The 22,438-nt window shown below is 38.2% G+C and overlaps 1 protein-coding gene across 2 annotated transcripts in view; it reads left to right on the top strand.

Annotated features, from left to right (window-relative positions):
- LOC134663528 (homeobox protein aristaless-like) overlaps window positions 1-19,255 on the top strand; it is a 123,704-nt gene extending 104,449 nt beyond the window's left edge. The window contains exons 2-5 of one of the 2 annotated variants that reach the window (XM_063519922.1): window positions 4,211-4,493; window positions 5,077-5,122; window positions 14,845-15,041; window positions 17,895-19,255. In XM_063519922.1, coding sequence (XP_063375992.1) covers window positions 4,211-4,493; window positions 5,077-5,122; window positions 14,845-15,041; window positions 17,895-18,207 — 839 coding nt within the window. In that variant the 3' untranslated portion in view covers window positions 18,208-19,255. The remainder of the gene's footprint in view (window positions 1-4,210; window positions 4,494-5,076; window positions 5,123-14,844; window positions 15,042-17,894) is intronic. The other variant, XM_063519921.1, reaches the window with a different exon arrangement.
- Window positions 19,256-22,438: the final 3,183 nt, after the last annotated feature.

Here is a 22,438-nt window from a genome sequence, read left to right as displayed (position 1 = left end):
TGTGGCTTCGTCAGTTTATTTGTTGCCGTAACTTTTGAATAAGTTGTTTCAGCGGTATTTATTCGTGGCGAGTAATCTTTGGTTGGCCAGTTCGATTGCTTAACTTTCGGTTGTTTTGACTGCGCGGCTAACTTCTCTTTCGCTCGCACTGCTGTGACGCGCTGAGATCGGCCCGGCGCCTGCGCTGGAGCGGGAGCGGGACGACTAGATGGCGTCGATGCATTACTCGACGGCGCGGGTGTCGAGGTTGTACCCTCATTGTCATTTTTATTAACCGGTTTTTGTGCACTGCTAAGATTATTCACGAATATAGTAGATTTAATTTCGCGTATTTCACTAGTGATTTCGTTCAATTTTGAAGATATTTCACTTAACTGTTGCTCAAAGGGTTGTAATACACTATTTAGTAAGTTTTTTAGTTGTTCTTTGTCGGTTGGTGACATGTTTACTAATTTATTTAACGAGCGGTGTAATGCACCGTGCCGCGTTGCGAAACGTACCTCTGACAAGACGTCACATTGAGTTGGGTCACCAAATTGTATGCAAAAATGTTTTTTCCTACTTGTCACCTGGAAAATAATCATCATTATTGGTGATAAACAATAATTAACAACATCATTAGGCTCATCTTTGGATTCTGTATGATGTCTGGCTCTCTTGCTCCACGACCCCGAAATCATCCTGTATATTTGTATACATATGTGCGGCAGGCGGCCTGGAGCAATAAAAGGATTTAACACAAAAAATAGACAGTATATTAATAACTTGTTCCCAATTTACTCGTATTTCGCTTATATTTCCCCCACACTTTGCACATAGCGACATAGCCAATAGAATCATCAGTCCCATAATGCAACAAAGTATCGGGCGGCCTTCATCTAGTTAGTGAAACTTAGGATGCACCGAGGCTACACGGTTAATTAGGTCTTAACTAGGGCATCGGCTGATTGGCTGAGTTATTACTTGTTTATGTACTTTACTTAATTTAGTAATTTTTTATCGTTAACTAATCATTTTAGTAACTAATTTGTGTTGGGTAGTAGGTAGTTTGCTGCAATTGGTTAAAACGATTATCGATCTCAATTTAAACTCTTCTTCCTCGCGTTATCCCGGCATTTCGTGACGGCTCATGAGAGCCTGGGGTCCGCTTGACAACTAATCCCATGATTTGACGTAGGCACTAGTTTTTACGAAAGCGACTGCCATCTGACCTTCCAACCCAGAGGGTAAACTAGGTCTTATTGGGATTAGTCCGGTTTCCTCACGATGCTTTCCTTCACCGAAAAGCGACTGGTAAATATCAAATGATATTTCGTACATAAGTTCCGAAAAACTCATTGGTATTAAGAGCCGAGGTTTGAACCCACGACCTCCAGATAGCAAGTCGCACGCTCTCACCGCTAGGCCACCAGCGCTTCGATCTCAATTTAAACATAGGTACAAAACGGCCCAAAAGTACTTTGAAAAATATTTTTGATTTTGACTCTGCGCATTATTCATAATTTTAACAAACGTTTGCGTTTGCGTATCAAAGCCAAAGGAGAATTAAAAAAAATGTTTTGCTTCAGTCAAATTATTGTAGTATTAATTTCAATGTAATTTTGTAAATTCGGAATGGTTCATTTCTAATTTTTTAACGTAGTTTGAGGCCACTCTATAATTTGAAATATGTAATGTCAAATTTTGACGAATGTTGATTTGATCACTAGACTTTTTTGTGTAGGTGTGGGTTTGGGTATCTGAGTATTTAAACCATCATAATTTAACATTTTTTGGGTTCCGTACCCAAAGGGTAAAACGGGACCCTATTACTAAGACTTCGCTGTCCGTCCGTCCGTCCGTCCGTCCGTCCGTCCGTCTGTCCGTTTGTCTGGCATCAGGCTGTATTTCACGAACCGTGATAGCTAGACAGTTGAAATTTTCACAGATGATGTATTTCTGTTGCCGCTATAACAACAAATACTAAAAACAGAATAAAATAAAGATTTAAGTGGGGCTCCCATACAGCAAACGTGATTTTTGACCAAAGTTAAGCAACGTCGGGCGTGGTCGGTACTTGGATGAGTGACCGTTTTCTTTTGCATTTTTTTCTGTTTTTTTTTGCTTTATGGTACGGAACCCTTCATGCGCGAGTCCGACTCGCACTTGTCCGGTTTTTTATACAGGTTATCTTACAGTTCATGCAATTATTGCCGTGTCGTTAATAAATTATAAAAAAAAATACCATATCATACTAATTTTAAAAAATAAACCCATATTTTCCTTGACTACGGGAAAACAAAGTCCTCAATTAAGAAAACAGTAATTACACAATGACGACAAGTAATCATGGCACGGAAATTATAAAATTGTAATTATATAACTGACAACGTGACGACTAGATACCGGAAAATGTTAATCCCCTTAAACTTGTTCATTGTACTAGTTTTCGTTTCGGAAAGGGGGATTGTAAAATTTCCACGGCCTAGTATAAAACAATGTTATGAATTAAAGTTACATTCCATTTCCAACTGCAGCTGCAATACCGTTCATTTTCTATAGAAATTGACAATGACGCGTTTCCATAGTAAAATGAACAGTATTGCAGCTGCAGTTGGAAATGGAATGTCACTCTTAAGAGCCCATCAACGTGCACACTAGCGCCACTGCTGATTAATCGTGATTATTTGAATTTAACGACAGCTATTTAAAATAGGGGGCCGCTATGTACTGTATTTTGTATATAAGTACCTTTTGAATACATCAAAATAGTTTATAAATGTTGCTGTATTCATCGATCTGTGAACTCAAAAAAACGTCCGTTTTAAAATTGGACGCATAAGTAGATTGACGAATCCAGCATCATAAAAACTAGTTTGATGTATTCAAAGCGTACTTAAATACAAAATACAGCATTTTACTCCAGAGATCAAGTCTAGATTGTGCAATCATAGAACACAGTAACACCAAGCCCCAATTTCACCACGGCTACGATTGTCAGTGACATAAATTATGTCGAGCGACAATTGTCAAGCGACAGGTGACATATTACAATTTTATAAAATATTTTCTATAGAAATACTTACAAACATGACAGGAATTTTGCTACAATTGTATGTTGTGAAACAAGAAATTTTTTTTCTAGTCGACATATTTGTAGAATTGTCGGTGAATCTTGACAGGAAATGAGTTATGTCGGAATTTCGTGACAATTGTAGTGTTTCTTGTGACAATTGTCATAAACTTAGCAAGAGAAATATCTGTTTTTTTCCGATATAATAAAGTTTATTTAATAATACAATGATGGTGGCAAACAGGAATACGGCCCGCCCGATGGTAAGAGGTAACCGTAGCCCATGGATGCCTGTGACGTCAGCAAAAGTGATGTTTTACAATTGTCGCACCTGTCACCGTGGTTAAATTGGGGCCATTCATCTATAACCATTTGTCCCGCTTTATGAATCGCCCCATTGACGTCTAAGGCCCACTTGCACCATTCCACTAACCCGGGGTTAACCGGTTAAACCTGGCGTTACCATAGTTACCACTACAATCTGACATTAGGTTAACGGTTTAACGAATTAATCCCGGGTTAGCGGAAAGGTGCAAGTGGGCCTAAGTAATCAATGCACGTGTCAGTAAGTGGCAGTTTGGTCCGCATTACGCTCATAATTGTCAGTTGAGGTGCTTAATTGTCAGTGAAGGAATCAATTTGTTAGTTAATTAATCGGCTTGCGTGACTGCTGAGTGAGGGTTTTGAGGCAATTGTTTATTTACTGAGAAGTCAGTCAGTTATTAGGTTTCTGTGATACAAGAGGAACTTCGTTATCTCGTTATCGTCGGGTGACAAGCAGAAGTCACTAAGTACTATCAAAAATGTAAAGTAACAATGCACTTCATTACACTTGTAACACGGTTTATTGTCCAATAATTTCAATGGTGTTAGTTAGTGACTTTTGGTTATCACCTGACGTTATGGTAATATGTTTGCCTTTTTTACTATTAAGTTATATTTTGAGGAAAAGGTTAAATAAAAACTTATCTATAATAATCGGATTCTTATCAGTCTTATCACTGAGAAATATCTTATTTAATATGTCACCTAGCATGGAATTCCCACCAGATATTATGATATCATGAAAATCAATGACACCTGATGGTAGCTTCCTTACCTCTTTACTAAATTTGCGGCATTATTATCATTATATCTAACTTCAACCTTCTCTTCCAGAATACTACACCCAAGACTACCAACCCCATAAATTCAGCATGGGCGTCTCCGAGCCGCCCAAAGACGATTCTCCCCGAACGACGCCCGAGCTCACCCGAACGCCCGACCTTCGGACGGACCAGTCTCCCCCCACCGCCCCGCCAGGGTCCGCAGACAGTGATGACGCTGATGAGTTCGCGCCTAAGAGGAAGCAGAGGAGATACAGGACGACTTTCACCAGCTTTCAGTTGGAGGAACTGGAGAAGGCGTTTTCAAGGACGCATTACCCTGATGTGTTTACTAGGTGAGTTTAAACTGTTATATCCGCGATCTCGAGTACGGTCGTCCGCTCAGAGGGCCTACCGCGAAACACGGTCGACGTGTTGCCTATGTCACACTTAATTAACAAGCGCGACAGAGAGGCATCACGTCGAACGCGGTTCGCGGTAGACCCTTAGTTGATAATACTATTACTTGTTCTGTGCCTCTGTAATCAGCGAGTTGCGTCCGGAGAAGGATCTAAACTCACTTCACCTTAAATATTAGGTACAGTCAACTGTAAAAATATGGGTGCACAAATCACCTCAAAAATAACTAAATATGTCCCATAACTCTTATGCCGGCGAATTAAGAACTATGGGACATATTTTTGAATAAGTTGGCTACACTCATATTTTTACAGTTGACTGTAGGTACATAATATATAGGCTATACGAAGTTGTGTACCTATTACGAATAGGTCTAGATATTTTCTGATGCTTGCGCAATTCTATTTCAATATGCTTAGTAGTTTTGGTACTACTACAGTCAAATCAAAAGCATTTAAACACGTAATTCTATACAAAGTAAGTAAAGAATATATAAAGTAAGCTTTTATTTTGTTCCAGGGAAGAGTTGGCCATGAAAATTGGATTAACCGAAGCTAGAATACAAGTAAGTACCCATTATTCCTACAAAACAGTCAACTTAATACCTAACCGGCAACGTAAACTTAACAAAGTACAAAATTACTACAAATTAAATAATTACAGATGAAAATCCAGTGCGGCCAACATTAGCTGCAAATTATAGTTCTTCTACCGCAAACCCATCGGTATTTCAAAATGAACTCTATTATGTTTAAGATAAGATTGAAGTTGCAATGGCTGTGATACGCTTCCCAGGGTATCAAGGACTTGTCACTACAACCTCTAATCAGAACGGACCGAATCGAATGAGACATAGACACTGAGATAACTATAATAAAAGTTGGCGAATGTTGTCTGTGGTCTGGTTGGAGGAGGTATTTGAGGTCACAATTTACCCTGTGGGAAATAGAGTCGGACCAAACGAAGGCTAACGGCGCGATTCGGGAAATGAATTAGAGATTCACTAGATATGCAATAGTAAAGATATGTGACGTTCCACGGCAAAAGGTACCATTGCCCCGGCTGAATATTGGAGCGGCGTTAATAATAGTGTAAGCGCCAGCCGCCATAAGGTACCTTTTGCCGTGGAACGTCACATATCTTTACTATTTCATATCTAGTGAATCTCTAATTCATTTGCCGAATCGAGCCGTAACGCTACGTCTTACGTAGGCGAACAACGCGCGAACGCGGCGCGGCGCGGCGCGGCGAAAGCGGCCGCCGCCGCGCCGCGCCGCGCCGCGCCGCCTGACATTCGCGTGCAAATCGCGCCGCACCGCGTTCGCAACGAGATCGCTTACGTAGGACACTTCTATGGGCATCAAAGGATTGATTTCGCCGCGCCGCGCCGCGCCGCGTTCGCGCGTTGTTCGCCTACGTAAGACGTAGCGTAAGCGAATGCTGAGACGCAGGCGGCGCAGTTCACGCAGCGCAGCGCAGAGCAGATTTTGTAAAGTATAGAACGGCCTATAGCTACGCATACGCACGCTCAGCTGCATCGTAAAAGGACATTCCATACTTTACAAAATCTGCTCTGCACACGGGGTACTAAAGATGATGATGAATTATTTTGTCAATCCATTAGTCTTTATGGCCTGAGTTATTTTATTGGTGTGGCGTAGCCGGCGTAGGCTACATTTTAACAGTTTCAAGAACTCCATTGGAAAAACCGATTATAGCAAGATGAACATAATATTTTAGCGCATAGACATTTTGGATTTTTTATTATTTAAATCCCTCATTATAGTAGGTACTTCGCATAAATGATAATGTATAAAACGGTAGTACATGGGAGACGCTAGTGTGAAGTCTCTTATACAGTAGTAACCAGACCTTGATGACATTCAATTTGACACAGAATATCGGTAGTTTAGTATTCTAAATGTAGGGTGACCATGCATGTCGTAAATAAATTAATAACTTTTTTTTTCAACACGACTAGAAAATTAACGTTAACCGCACTAATACTGATACGAAACAGTTGCATATAATTTACGAAATGCGCAGTGTTAGTCCTGCTCACGTCTCCTGAATCACCCCGTAGATAGTCCTAGTTTTTAGGGTTCCGTACCCAAAGGGTAAAACGGGACCCTATTACTAAGACTTCGCTGTCCGTCCGTCCGTCCGTCCGTCCGTCTGTCTGTCACCAGGCTGTATCCCACGAACCGTGATAGCTAGACAGTTGAAATTTTCACAGATGATGTATTTCTGTTGCCGCTATAACAACAAATACTTAAAACAGAATAAAATAAAGATTTAAGTGGGGCTCCCATACAGCAAACGTGATTTTTGACCAAAGTTAAGCAACGTAGGGCGTGGTCAGTGCTTGGATGGGTGACCGTTTTCTTTTTGCATTTTTTCCTTTTTTTTTGCTTTATGGTACGGAACCCTTCGTGCGCGAGTCCGACTCGCACTTGCCCGGTTTATTCAATATACCTCCTCCATTGCATTCCATTTCAATGGTCCAGGTAATAAGCGACCGAGAACTATTTATTTTCGAATAATCGACGCAATCACTCGAATACAAATCGATTCGACACTGAACAATAATATCGAGCACACAAATACACAATCTCTATATAATCTATATTCAATATGACATGCAATTTACTTGTAGGTAGTAAATGAATAATTATATAAATAAGTATACAGGATGTATATTTTAAAAGGATTTTATTAAGTTTCATTTAGACATTGACGTCGTACAATTGCAACTCATGTAATTCCATCCTCTGGCTCATAGAATACTTACGATAAAAAATTTTTTTAATAAATATTATATGACAATTTTTACACAGATCGACCTAGTCCCACAGTAAGCTCAATAAGGCTTGTGTTGTGGGCACTAGACGACGACATATATAATATACACCATATATATAAACAAGTAAGTGTAAGTGTGTGTATGTGTTGTAAGTGGCAATACAATGTGTTACTTAACTGTATTTCAATAGCACTGGCCATAATTGTTTTTAAACAATAGCATAAAATTCAAATGAGGCATATAAATAAAGTTTAAGGGTAAGTAGTTTTATAAAACTAATGGAAGGTGAAGGACTCAATTACGATCAGTTTTTATAAAGGTTCTATAGCACTATTTAATATTTATTTAATTTCATTTGCTTCGGTTTTTAGCTTTTCCGTTACTTAATACATTTAAACTCACATGACTGAATTTCTCAGTTAAATACAGTGGAATAAAAGTTCGTGTTAGACGTTTCGTCTTAGGTAGACTTCCGAGCAAAGCGGGCAATAGTGGTGCCGTTCTCGAGAACGTTCTCTCTTTTGTATGGGACATATTCACGTTCGAGAATATTTTCCAAAGTAAATTGAGAACATTCTCGAGTACGACACAACTATAGCGAATGTCCTATAATATTTGTTTATTTATTTTATTTTATTGCCGGTATCGGATCGAAAGCGCACGGCTGTCAAACGCGAGTTTCTCTGCAAAAACACGCAGTGTGTAAAAACCCCAAGCCCTAACAGTATTCTTTAGCGATACAGCAATCCTACGTACAAGTTAATTTGTCCGGAAACGCGGCTAACTGCTCAACTTGCTTGTAATTGTGCGGAATGCTGGGCAAAAAGTCCAGGTGCCGGCTGTAATGGCTTAACAACGCATTACCTTAATGGCTTGCGAGCCCTTAAGATCACGCATTGGCTGAACATGGCTTTTTGTGGCCGGCAGAATATACATATTAATAGAAAAACGAATGAGGATGGTCCATAGTTTGGAACCCCAATTGGCTCACTGGCCACTTGGGGTATTGTAAATATTTGCGGACAACCTTACACAGATCGGCCTAACCCCAAACTAAACAAAGCTTTGTCATGGTTATTAGGCGACGATATACCTACCTATATAGATAAATACGTACTTATAGATACATGGATAACATCCATAACTCAGAAAGAAATATTCGTGGTACGAGTACACACAAATAAATTCCCTTACTGGGATTCAAACCCGGAACCTCCTGGTTCGTAGCCAGGGTCACTACCGACTAGGCTACGAGGCCGTTAAATCCTAAGCCGGTCCGATTCGAAGGACCAGCTCCCCTTAGGAGCAACAAGATATGCGAACGTCTGATATTGTGCAAGTCAAAAATAAAGGATTTCTGTAGCTTTTAACTGGATTTACAACTGCAAAACGAGTGACAATGCTATGAACCAGCCGGAGGCCGGAAAGGCCGAAAAAGGCATGTTAAAAAACGTGTAGCCAAACTAACAAAGCGTTCTTAGGTACTACATCCAAATTAATAATTTTTGGTCTCTTCACAATCTCAACCAGATTTTGTATTTTTTTTGTTCAAATTGAGAGTCTAAAGCAAGCTGGACTGAGCGTCATTTTACGTACCCAAGAGTCAGGAGTCAGATGTAACGATCACCACTGATGGCCCAATTTAGACAACAAGCGGGTTTTAAACGATGCCCATTACTACTGAGGCGATGTTCTGTTATGATGTATTTTATGTGTAAAAAAAGTTTATTAAAATACGAGGGGCTATTTATTATTTAGTTATATTTTACTAGTGCATTAAACATTATTATCGTTGCAACTTCAAACTAATCAATTACCTAGTTAAATTATAGCTACTATAATTGGGGACTATGTTTCATAACATGTACTAAATCTTTCTTTAATAATAATAACATTAAGGTTCCTTTTGACGTGATAACGTCTTATAAATTGATGGACACCGGTAGCATGGACGAAAAAGTGTCACGTTGTGGACAGATCTCCATGGTAACGAACGGATATCCATGGTGACGTTACGTAATGTAATGGTAATGTTTTTTTTTATTTTTATTTATTGTTCAGAACACATACAGTCATACATAAAAATATAGATATACTTACAAAAAGATATAAGAACAGACCTGGAGGTTCATAATGTAAACATTAAAAGGTACAAAAGCGTTTTGCGAAGAGAAAATAAGTAAAACATAACTGATAATACTACAACCTACTAATTATAGTCATAATTTATTTTATCAAGAGCAGTTTGGATCTCGTATGTTCTTTTAAAGCTGCAAGAGAGTGCATAAATGGATCGATGTCACAGAAATACTCATTATAGGTTTTCTTATGACTTTATCATGCAAAGTAATCGTTCGTAAACCGACTTTACTACAGACAGCCATTTTTTTTGCTAAGTATTTAAATCTTTAATTATTGATGATTAGTTTAGTACACCTATGTCTTCTTACTTTGCAAAATATCCTAAAGATTATTCAAAATATTCGTTTCTATGTTTGACACTAGGTACTTCTAAAAAAGAATAGACCTCAGTTTTGTTCTGATAACAAAAAAAATGCTATCAATGTGTTATGAAACTTATGAACTTATGAAAGTCCTTCTTAAGCGCGAAAATATAAATGCCAAGTTTAAGCCATACCCAACTAACATTAGGCGCTAAATTTAAGGGTTAGAAGAGATTTATATAAGCGCCTATTTACTCTTTAGGTGTTGTTAGTGCTCTAAAAATAGGAGTTATAGCCGGCTATAACCCCGTTTTAACCCCGGATTGGGCACAAATTTTATCACCATAAGATTTATAACAGTGCTACAAACTATGGCGCACCTGCTGGCGTGCCCCGCGTGCCCGTACTCCTGCTCGGAATCTGACCTGAGGGACGCGACGGTCAGGGCTGTCAGCACCGCTGCTTTCTGGGCATCCACTGTTTAAATTTAAGAGGAACCTCGACACGAGAGAAGAAGAAGTAGGGTTAGCGGATAAAAAAAGAGACATAAGAGCGGTATAGTGGAGCTACAATAGTGTTAATTAATTCTTTAGGAGCTATATGGGTTGCATATAGGTGACTACAAACTGTTGTAGTAGAAGAGCGCTAAAGTAGTGCTGTAATAGCGTTGATTGACAACTTAGGATTTAAAAGGGTGCCAAATAAGCGACTACTAACTGTTTGAGTAGTAGTGTAGAGCTATATAGATGATACTTTCAGCTTTAAATGGTATATTAGCATTTAAAGTCAATATTTGTAACACTCAAGAAGGTAATTGCACATTTTTTCCTTAGCCCTGCCTGCTTTGGTTGCACATGTTTCCATTTTGTATTATTATTTGTAAGCTTGCACTGTGACAGCTTGAAGTGAAATGTAATGGCGGATAAATAAAAGCAAATAATTATTTTAGTTCACTGATGCCGGTGTTATCTGCGGATTTATGATGGCGAAATTAATTACACTGTCAATAACTATATGTATTACTAACAAAATTTTAAAGGGCCTCTGATCCTTTGCATATTAATCTGAATATAATATTTTTTAAATTGTGGTCCACCGTATTTAATTTTCGCAAAATTACACAATATACGTGAAGTCCGGTTTTAAATACAACAATACTAAGATTATGTCTATATTGAGTAAATAATAATCCATGGTGACGTTACGTAATGTAATGGTAATGTTTTCTTATGACTTTATCATGCAAAGTAATCGTTCGTAAACCGACTTTACTACAGACAGCCATTTTTTTTTGCTAAGTATTTAAATCTTTAATTATTGATGATTAGTTTAGTACACCTATGTCTTCTTACTTTGCAAAATATCCTAAAGATTATTCAAAATATTCGTTTCTATGTTTGACACTAGGTACTTCTAAAAAAGAATAGACCTCAGTTTCGTTCTGATAACAAAAAAAATGCTATCAATGTGTTATGAAACTTATGAACTTATGAAAGTCCTTCTTAAGCGCGAAAATATAAATGCCAAGTTTAAGCCATACCCAACTAACATTAGGCGCTAAATTTAAGGGTTAGAAGAGATTTATATAAGCGCCTATTTACTCTTTACTCTTTATCGATTTTTATTAAGTATTTACGTTCTAATTAACAGTTTTTGTTTTGCTTATTGATTCATCGGTCATATTAACATGGCGCTATAGGCTTAGATTGTAAGTAAGACTCTAATAACACTATAAGATGTACTAAGGTATTGAATAACGCCCGTCTGCGACTACATGATCTATAAAAGTGACTCATAACTTCTCTTTTCGACTGTAAGTGAGACAAGAGAGTTAAGAAGCGATTGCGAGTAACGGAGCTATAAAAGAGTTTTTATCGCCTGTTTAGAACCTTAAGTGAAAATTGCAGCTGCATATTACTCATATAGATGTTAAGGTGGTAGAATTCACTTTGAGCTATAACACTAGCTGCTTAAGATCCATTATAGCGGCCAAAACGGCTACTGTGGATCTTAAAGCTATATATGGACCTCTTAAAGACCTTGATGTCACCAGAGCCTGTAAGCTTAGAGTATATAGCTATTCTACAGCCGTTATATGTCTTTAGGTGATAAAATAAGTGCTAAGTGTCGCCTAATTGTTTGTTGGGTAACGAACCAAAAACGCGACGCAACCTTAATGAATCTAAAAACACACAGTTTCAGAAAACTAAGGACTTATTATCTAAACCCTTTTATCACCACGTCTATCATATGACGCGCGAATATAAACCTTGTTGTAATGCATGAAGGTTAATATTGCACTGTAACCGTGCGCGTCTGTAGCGGTCGAAGGGTTAAGGACCATTACGGCGGGGCCTTTTTGCAGCGCATTCCACACACAACCAATTACAACATTTATACATTCGCGAGCTTCAACACCGTATGAAGTCATATTTATAATATCGGCCATTGTTTTTTCTACCTACGCCCAAAGAAAATCCAACCTTGACACTGAAGAAATAAGGTGGAAAATTCGGTGATAGTTTAGGCCGTAAACAAAGCAGAATTTCTTGTTTAACACAGCATCCGCTAAAACCACATCGACATTTTAACTGCGAATATTTCCAAGTCATATACAATTTTCTTTACGCATTGAAATCTGAACCTTAAAGTTAGCTGCACAGAGTTGATTTTCCAATAAATAAAAGATGCTTGATAGGAGTTTTGAAAAGTTAATAGTGGACTTACAGAAACGTATTTAACAGTTTTTACTCGTACGCATTTATCATAAGTGAATTAATTTAAATTGCCATAAAATAACAGTTTACATAATGACGGTACTGTTTCGTATAATTTTGACTCATAAATATGTAACACTGATATTGTAGGGGATATTGGTGTATGGTTTTTAGTTTTTAATCAGGCTTTATTACAATTTATTGATAATTGACAAGTGCGAGTCGGACTCGCCCACCGAGGGCTTCGTACTTTTTAGTATTTGTTGTTATAGCAACAGGAAATTCCTGTCAGGAATACAACATCTTACTGTAGGATGCAACTAGCCAAAAGTGCTAAAATATGAATATTTTAACCAAATTATCTAGTTTGGCTTTTTTGATAGATAATTTTCTCTTTATGTTATACTTAATTAAATTAGCAAACGCTAATAGCTAAACTGATATTATTTTATCCTGTAACCATTCAATATATGTACTTAGCTACCTTCTTTATTAAAAGGTATTTTACAAAACATCTGTTAATTAACATTTAAACTGTTTATGCACTACCTTATTAAAGTGAATTAAGCGTTGATTAAACTTTTAATTAAAATCTAATAAATGGATTTTTTTATGTGGCGATAAATAAACACAGTAATACTGTTTCGCATTACGTACAGTCTTCAAATATATCTGAGCGGCCAGTGTATTCACAAATATTTAAACGTGCTATTATCAAGATGTTTTAGTGCAAGTTCATTTTCGAATACAATACAATACAAATGCTCTTTATTGCACACCTCATTACAGAAAACGATAAAAATAATACAGGAAGATGAGGTTAAACAACAGGCGGTCTTATCGCTAAAAAGCGATCTCTTCCAGACCTTTAACTATGAGAACCGAACCGTTTTATTTTGGCCCCTATATTAATTATTTTAACAGAACTCATCTGCTTCGTCCGCAATGGTTCAAGACAAGCTACAGCAGCTTTTTAAAGTAGTGACAACGAGCATGTGACATCGAATAAATATTATGATTATGATTCGTAACATTCGTTGCAAATTATCCATAAGCAATTAAGTATATATAACTTCTACAGGTTGCACTTCGGGCAGTGTGCCCAAGAGCTACACGAGCTTATTCCACCGTCCCCATTCTACCATCGGACTTTTAGACGCACGGCCGGTTTCCATCCTTACTTGGTAGATATTCCACCAATTCGCACAAAGCGCTTTGCTTCTACTTTCCTTATGCGCACTGCCAAGGAATGGAATTCCTTGCCGGCGTCTATATTTCCGTGTTCTTATAACCCGGCAACCTTCAAATCAAGAGTGAACAGGCACCTTCTGGGCGAGCTCGCTCCATCGTAGGCCACGTCTACGCCTCGGCTAGTCTGTGGCCATGAGTTCCCATTCTCAGAGAGCCCATTCATAATTAAAAGACAAAAAAAAAACTTCTTACCGTACAAACATGAACACAATTTACCCTATTTTTGATTTTGTTACATTACCTACTTTCGCTAGCTGGGCCCACACTATCAGGCCCCTGTTCTACCACGCTGACAATTGTGGCCTGACATTGACCATTCACCAACCAGTAAACATTGTCATTATTCACCGTCGTTACATACAATACCGATTTATTTTGTCAAGTTGGTGAAATAGGCGCCTGTAATGTAAGAATGACATGATTTTAATGAGTAATAATCTCATTCCTATGTGTCATTAAAATCTTCATGTTATTTTTTAAATACTACACTGTAATGTACCTATTACTAGAGTTAGACCGAGGAAAGTCTGCAGAGATTTTAACAGCACACGCTGTGCCAATGTTATTTATACGTCATAATTTCATAGAAGTTTGACATTTAAAATAACACCTGCACTGCGTGTGCTGTCAAAATCTCTGCATACTTTTCTTTGTCTAACTCTACTAAAGGTATTACTATTGATAGTACCCGCTTTACGGCACTTTAGCCCCCCCCCCCCCCACTTCTAGCGTCTTTCGAGCGTCGGCGTCTAGAACTCTATGGCCGCTGCTCGACGCAACTGCGCACCGACGTCATTTTCCATAGCGCTGACCAGACGCCGACGCTCGAAAGACGCTAGATGTGGGGGGGGGCCCTTAGGGATAAATATAAATAAAATAAATTTCTTTTATTTCACACAGAGTCCATATCAGCATAATAACAAAGTACATTTAAAATAGAAATTCAATTAAAAATAAAATACAAATTATGTGACATTTATTATTAGTGTAAATAATAGTTAGTAAACTATTATTTACACTAATAATAAATGTCATACACAACCTTGTCAACAATCATATTATCTTGTTACAGGTATGGTTCCAAAACCGCAGAGCAAAATGGCGGAAGCAGGAGAAAGTGGGTCCGCAGGGGCATCCGTACAACCCCTACCTTGGAGGCGCGGGGGGCGCCCCTCCCCCTTCTGTGGTGGCGTCCATGCCCAACCCATTCTCACAACTGGGGTTCGGCTTCAGGAAGCCTTTTGACACCAATGCGCTGGCGTCTTTTAGGTAAGTCTCAACTGTTAGTTTACTGTGCAAAACTACCAATATATGTATGTGTAAAAGAAGATAGCGGACGTGTCCTGTATAGCAATGTACAAATTGCAAAACATTCCAAAAGCGGAAACGTTCTCGAGAATGTTCTCAGAACATTCTGCAGCATGGAAATTATTGTTCCGCCATCTTGGATTTTTTCCAAAACAAATTTTTTGTCATAAGAATCTAGAGGACTCTATCTCCCGCCATGCCAAATCTCAGCGCACTCAGACAAACTTGAAAAAATTAAAAAAAGTCGGCCATTTTGTTTTTTTCATTCAGTTTATTTTGTCGCGGGGCCCTCTATGAGATTTGGTCGAGCACCCCCCACCTATCAGGCACCGTTTAAAAGTTGCCATACAAAATAAAAGTGGCCAGTTTCCCGCAGTTGTAGCATTTTTCCAAAAAAAAATTTTTCATAGGTATCTAGGGGACCCCGAGATTCCGTGACCAAAATTTCAACGCGATAGGACAAACTTGAAAAGTTAAAAAAAAGTCGGCCATATTGAAAAAAACATGGCGGCGTCAAAAACTGCGAGGGTCCTTCTATGACTTGGTCGAGCACCCCCCACCTAGGCCCGTTTGGCCGGGCCGTCATACATTTTTCTGACCGGAAGCGGTAGACCAAAAGTCGGAATTTTCTGGGGATAAGGATACTACACCTAAACTATCGTGAATATTCATGGTATATATAAACTACGATAAATAAATAAATTCTCGTTCTCGAGAACATTCTCAGAAGTTACCGAGAAATTCTCATGTGGAAAGTTTCGCAACTTTGGAAAGATCTCGTGAGTGCATTGCTAGTCCTGTACTTCACGATAGCTATCAGTTTAATGATCTTATAAATTATCTATAACGTTAAGATTACATTCGATAACAGACATGTCGATATCTCGTTTTGGCCAGGGCAACAAAGCCGGCAGATGGCAAATATACTTAGTTGGAAAACCACTTTGTCAGAAGAAACAGAATCGAATTTAACAGTAGGCGTAAAGGATGATCTCGATATGATGATTTCACATATTTATACAGACAAAATTGATTTGTAAGACTATAAAATACAATTTTAAACAATCAAAGGAACAATATAAACACGACAGGCGGATGTGATTTGGGATAACCCTGTATGAAAAACTATTAAATGAATTGGTATCAGAATAATTGATATAGGCGTAATCTTAATTGGTTTAATTAGGGTATCTAAGCGGATTATTAGATTTAGTTGTGATTTTAATGTTGTAGTTAATTTGTTATCTTCGTAATTAACATTATCAGATAGCAAACAGTAGCGTAATATTAATGTTACCACCTAAGGGTATCGTCTTGGGTTGTTCCATTTATTTTTCGTCAAGTTCTTAAATTAGTCCTATTCTGCTTTCGTCACTCATTCTACATTGAAAACCACCGACGATTGTAACGAATGTAGAATGGGTGACGAAAGCAGAATAGGACTAATTTAAGAACTTGACGAAAAACGAATGGGACGACCCAAGACGATACCGACTTAAGTTATGTAAGTAGTAAGATTAGTAAACGTACCTAAACGCATCTCATGTTATCCTCAAACCCACTTCAACGGACCATCGCCATACCTAGTAGTGTACCCTATAATGGACGTGGAACCAGTAATGGGACAAAAAAACATAATTCCTCTAAAATAAGTATCTAAAAGTAATTTATAAACACTGGCTGTATATTATCATAAATAAGAGTCCTAGAGCTGTTTCAGTTTGAAGTTTCATTAAATTTGGTTGTTTTTTAAGAAATTGGCGCCAACCCAAAGGTTGTCGTGTCACTGAAAAAAAATACCACTACGAATTCTTAACAACTTCGCTAAGAGAGTTGACTTAATTTATAAAATTTTGATTAATTAATACTTGATGAAAACTAGAATGCGTTTTGTTAATTGCATTTACCATGAGATAAGGTATACAACACACTATGTTGTGACTCCACAGATGTAAAAAAAATAGTGGTATGTGGGCCAATCCCATTATAGGAGCTGTAAAACTGCGCGTCTCCTATGATGGGACAAATGACAGAATGCTGCTTGCCATGCCATAATTTCATGTTTAAACAATACAGAAGTAAAATGTAGTTACGACAAATGTCAATCAGGAGGTATTCTCGGACTTCGGATAAATTAATATCGTTTTTCCAAACTTTTATTTAACTTGCCCTGTTAGTTAGTGTGGGTCCAATCTTGGTAGCTGAATTTGAGCCACTTTTCGATTTCCGATTCAGTTGAAATTTTGTGTAAGTACGTAATTAAGTATGCAAATCGGATGATAATGCAATATTATGATAACATGGACCTGATCTGATGATGGAGGCAGGAGGTGGCCATGGGAACTTTATCGCAATAAACCCTAACTAATTGTGTTTGGGTATATTAGAATTGTCTCGATGGATCTAATACAATAATAATTGGCTGTAGAAAGAAAAATACATTCAGCGATAAAAGCTTATACCAAAAATTGATTTTTTTGCCGTAACTTATTCCCTATTTCAATATTTTATACTGATAGAGCAATGTCCATTATAGGGGGGGCCCATTACTGGAGCTTTGGTGTCCATGACTGGAGAAACAAAGCATGGTTTTAATTTGTTAAATATGTGGAAACTAATTGCAGTATCTTTGATACAACACGCCTAAAACATGAAAGACGGATAGGACTTTCATCTTTTAACACGCTAAGCGGTAGACCATTTACATGTATAAGGGAAATATCATAAATACTCCAAATTTCCTCTTAAATGTCCCATGACTGGTGCTGTTACTATACATAAAAATAAAATTAAATAAAATTCATTTGTCAACAGATACGGCAGCACACCAATGCTGGGAGCACAATACCTCGGCGCACCCCTCCCCCGACCCCCACTCTTCGGCGCCCCCCTCTACACCTCTGCCCCTCCATTCCACTCCCTTCTAGCCGGCCTCGCGCCCCCTAGAAGATCACCCGACCCCCCGCCAGTGTCACCCCCTATCTCGCCAGGCAGTGAATCCCCCCCAACAGCTCCAGAAGTAGAAAGAAGGAGCTCGAGCATAGCAGCTTTAAGAATGGCCGCGAGAGAACATGAGATTAGGTTAGAGATGCTGAGGCAGCGGCACCACTCTGATCTGATCAGTTGAAACTAGGACATTTGATCCAGTGCTAAGACCCAATGGTAATCGATTCACAAATCACTATATATTATAGTTCGTATAACATGCTGGTGTAAAAAAAAAACAGACTTTGTTAAATGTATTCGTGCGTAAAATGCAATTATATTATCTTAAATTTTATAATTATATATTTGGAAATGTGACACTTCGTTCACTGAATAGATCGTTAATACACTCAAAAGCAATCAAAACGTATGTGTGTATGAAAAAAAACGTTTTTTATTTTGCTTGAGGTGGCAGATTAAAAAATGAATCGGTTTCAGTGTATTTAGACAATAAATTAGGCACAAAACTTGATCTTAATGTGATTGGAATGTAAATGAGCTCTCTTTTAATTGGAATTATATTGTTATACGTGCGTGAATCGATCTTAAATGTAAAATGTAGAAAAAAGTATTAGCTAGGCTTTAAGTTAATGTAAAAAATGTACTTAAGTCTCCGTCCACTTTAGGCCTTATTGTTATTTATTGTAATGTTAAGATACTTAAAGGAATGCCTAAATGTCTCAATTAAATATTTATACTTAATTAACTATTATCTGTAAGGGATCAAACAAGGAATGGTTTTATTATTATTTGAGCAATATTTTATTTATATAAAAGGTGATATTTTTGTACAGAGTTTCGATGAGTAGGTACTAGTATGTTCTAACATAATTCAGGTCAACATACAAAAAAAAACAATTTCATGTGCAAGTGAACTGAACAATTATTTTAATTGTTAACCAAAATAAGTGAAAATTAAAAAATGGTTATAAATTATTTAAGATACTTATATTTTATATTTTTGACTACAAACTAACAAAAGTAAAAACATTGTAACTTAGATTATCAATTGTCAATTTGAACTTTTAATTTGTATTATAAATAGCACCAAAGAATTCCGTTGTAATAATTACCCAGTAATTAAAAACGAAACTTAAACATGACCAGTGTTTACTGTACCTTGTGTATTGTTTGTTATTTTAAATGAAAATGAAAATATCGACCGTATAATAAAATTAATTGAAAATATTTTCTGTGTTTAAAATTGCCGCCCCCCCCCCCCCCCATTTTTACACAAAAATAATAATAAATACCTAACACGAAGAAAGCCGAGAAGGACAAATCCAGTAAGTATTTACCTATTAGACTTGGCTCACGAGATAACCGCCAAATGGGGGATGTTGATTCGACGATCATTGTCCCGATAGCCGTTTCAGTGAACGGTCTAATAGCGAAGAGTCTCAACCAACATTTTGAGAGACTCGCTGGGTGGTTGGATCAAGGGTCAGATGCAGAAGGCGGTAGTCTTGGACGCGGCGCGGATAGTCCGCCGGTTCCTCTCTCTGCAGCCCTGACCACCGGTAGCTTGGGCCCTGTCCCGCTGCTGGCGGCATCCTAGAAAGGGTTTTTTTATAATATGGTTATTTAATATAGTAATTTGTATGTTTCGGTATGATTTTTTGTAATTTTTTTTAATATCCATATTATAAAAGAACCTTAAGATAAGAAATAAATAAAAAGAATAATAACACGAATAAAAAGAGTTAATAAGTAAGTAAGCCCGAAAATCAATCCAACTTTTAAAACGACTAAACACCAACCTTAAAAACAAAAAAGCGCACCCAATTACCAAAACGTAAACGTTAAGAGTCTACCATTAAAGAAACCAATGAGAAATAATCCAATTTAGAAGAACAATCGTCAATCATCAATCAAGTAATCGTTACGCAGTGAGTGCCTGCTAACCGTCCCTGTCCATCAATCATATTAAACAACGGATACTCAATTAATTACATAATCCCACCTAATTAAAATGTAATTCAATTATTTTTAATCGTCCAACGTGGGCTGCAGAGATTGGATTTTCAATCTATTAATCTAAAAATTCAATTACGTACTATATGGCAACGAGACGATGATTTAACGATTATAAAAAAGAACGCGGAGCACGATTTCTTTAATTGAACGCTTGTATTTTTATGGGCGAAGCTTGGGCGGCTACCGCTTTTATGAACTTGTTCACTGATTTATGTTTCAAACTATGAATGAACCGAATGTTGTAATACCAGTTTCATGCAGTTCGAAGCGTGTGAAAGATAACCTAAAAACCGGGCAAGTGCCAGTCGGACTCACGCACGAAGAGTGCCGTACCATAATGCAAAAAAAAAAAGCAAAAAAAAGCAAAAAGAAAACGGTCCATCCAAGTACTGACCACTCCCGACGTAGCTTAACTTTGGTCAAAAATCACGTTTGTTGTATGGGAGCCCCATTTAAATCTTTATTTTATTCTGTTTTTAGTATTTGTTGTTATAGCGGCAACAGAAATACATCATCTGTGAAAATTTCAACTGTCTAGCTATCACGGTTCGTGAGATACAGCCTGGTGACAGACAGACGGACGGACGGACAGACAGCGAAGTCTTAGTAATAGGGTCCCGTTTTACCCTTTGGGTACGGAACCCTAAAAAATTAAGGTACTGATTGATTTACAAGAGCTGGCTCCGAAATGTTTCCGCTGGTGGCCGGGCCTCGCTAATGGTCTAAGCACCACTTGCACTATCCCCTACCAGGGTTAACTGGTATACTGATTAACTCAGTGTCAAATTGTGCTGGTAACCATGGTAACTCCAGGTTTAATCGGGTAACCCCGAATTAGTGGGATGGTGCAAGTGGCCTGAATCCTAAATTAGGGATCTTAAACGATGGTCCCTGGAAGCATCTGCAAAAGCCCGCGAATTTATTGACAACACGAGAATATTTGTTATAAGTACATTTCCAAACAGTAACTGATAGATACTCTTTACTGCACACCTCAGCAGACAACGATCTTACCGCTAAAGAGAGATCTCTTCCAGACAAACTTAAAGTAGCGGAATCAGAGAATTTAAACAAAATTCAAAAAAAAAATTTAGAAAAAAAAAATTAATAAATCCCCAATTAATTTTCTAAATTAATTGGGCGAGCTCGCTCCATCGTAGGCCACGTCTACGCCTCGGCTAGTCTGTGGCCATGAGTAAGCCCATTCATAATAAAAAAAAAGGTGTTGCAAACAAAAAGGATATTTTGTCGAGTGATCCCTTATGAGAGGTAAACCACTGGTCCATACCAAGACCACAGAAGCTGTAACCGGATCTACCACTGAGCCAATCATTCATATGTGGCTTTCCACTTCATTCAAGTGCAATAAGGACGTTCCCATCTGAAATTTCAACAGAAATTCTGATAGAAACAAACGTCCTTATTGCAGAAGAAGCATAAGGACCCTTCTCTGATGGAAAGCCACATATTAATGGTAAAGCCTTATCTTGCATCTCGCCAGATATATGAAAGGTCAAGTCAAAACTACCTATTATTCAATTGCAGAGATCCAGCGATAGAACGGCGCGGGACCGTGTTTTACTAATGAAAAATAAATAATAACTCTGTTAATTTAATTGTAATCGAATTTTTATCCCGTGCCCATCAGCCTGGCCCGCCTCTTGACAGACTCTTATTACTACCTAGGCGGCTCAGGTTACAAGAGGTAGCGGGCTCAGGTGACAAGAGGTAGCGGGGTCAGGTTACAAGAGGTAGCCGGGTCACACAGACAAAATATCCCCCAGACAGCATAGTCGCGCTACCCCCTCTGCCGCGCATACGGTAAATGTACTCCATGTTCAAGTCAAAAGTGTCTTTGGACGTCCGTGTCTTTGGACGGACCAATCACGGCATGGGACTTCGCTCACCTCGTCCCGCACACGCCCGTATTTTTGGCATCATCGGTTTAATGAAATAATAGCTCTAAACTCGGTCTAGTGGATTCCTAGTCTATGCCGGGTCATAACCTGCAACCTGCAACGCTTCGAGGATATTCGCCGAGGAATGAACTGGTGACTTCTATGCAATCTGACGTAAGTGAATAGTCTCTGAGGTGTATTCCCATATCTCCCCGCCGGGCACAGGTGGGATTAGGCGTTTTCATATTAGTCATTCCCATTTGCCTCTCTATATAGCGTCTCTGTTGTAGTTGTAGCACCGCACCGCACTGGTTCTGGCGGAGCAGTCACAACAGTGTTTTAATATGGGGCATTCCACGAGACTGTCGCTTACATAACGCTTTTGCCTTGTATGGCAGCTACCTCAATAAAATACGTGAATCTCGAGAATATACTGCCAATTTGTTAGCCAAGTCATGAAATATTACCTGACCCAATATCGCTTACTCAGCATTTCCA

Source organism: Cydia fagiglandana, chromosome 4 (genome assembly GCF_963556715.1).
Source record: "Cydia fagiglandana chromosome 4, ilCydFagi1.1, whole genome shotgun sequence".
In the NCBI taxonomy this organism is placed as follows: Eukaryota; Metazoa; Arthropoda; class Insecta; order Lepidoptera; family Tortricidae; genus Cydia; species Cydia fagiglandana.
This window is presented reverse-complemented; position numbering and strand designations above follow the sequence as displayed.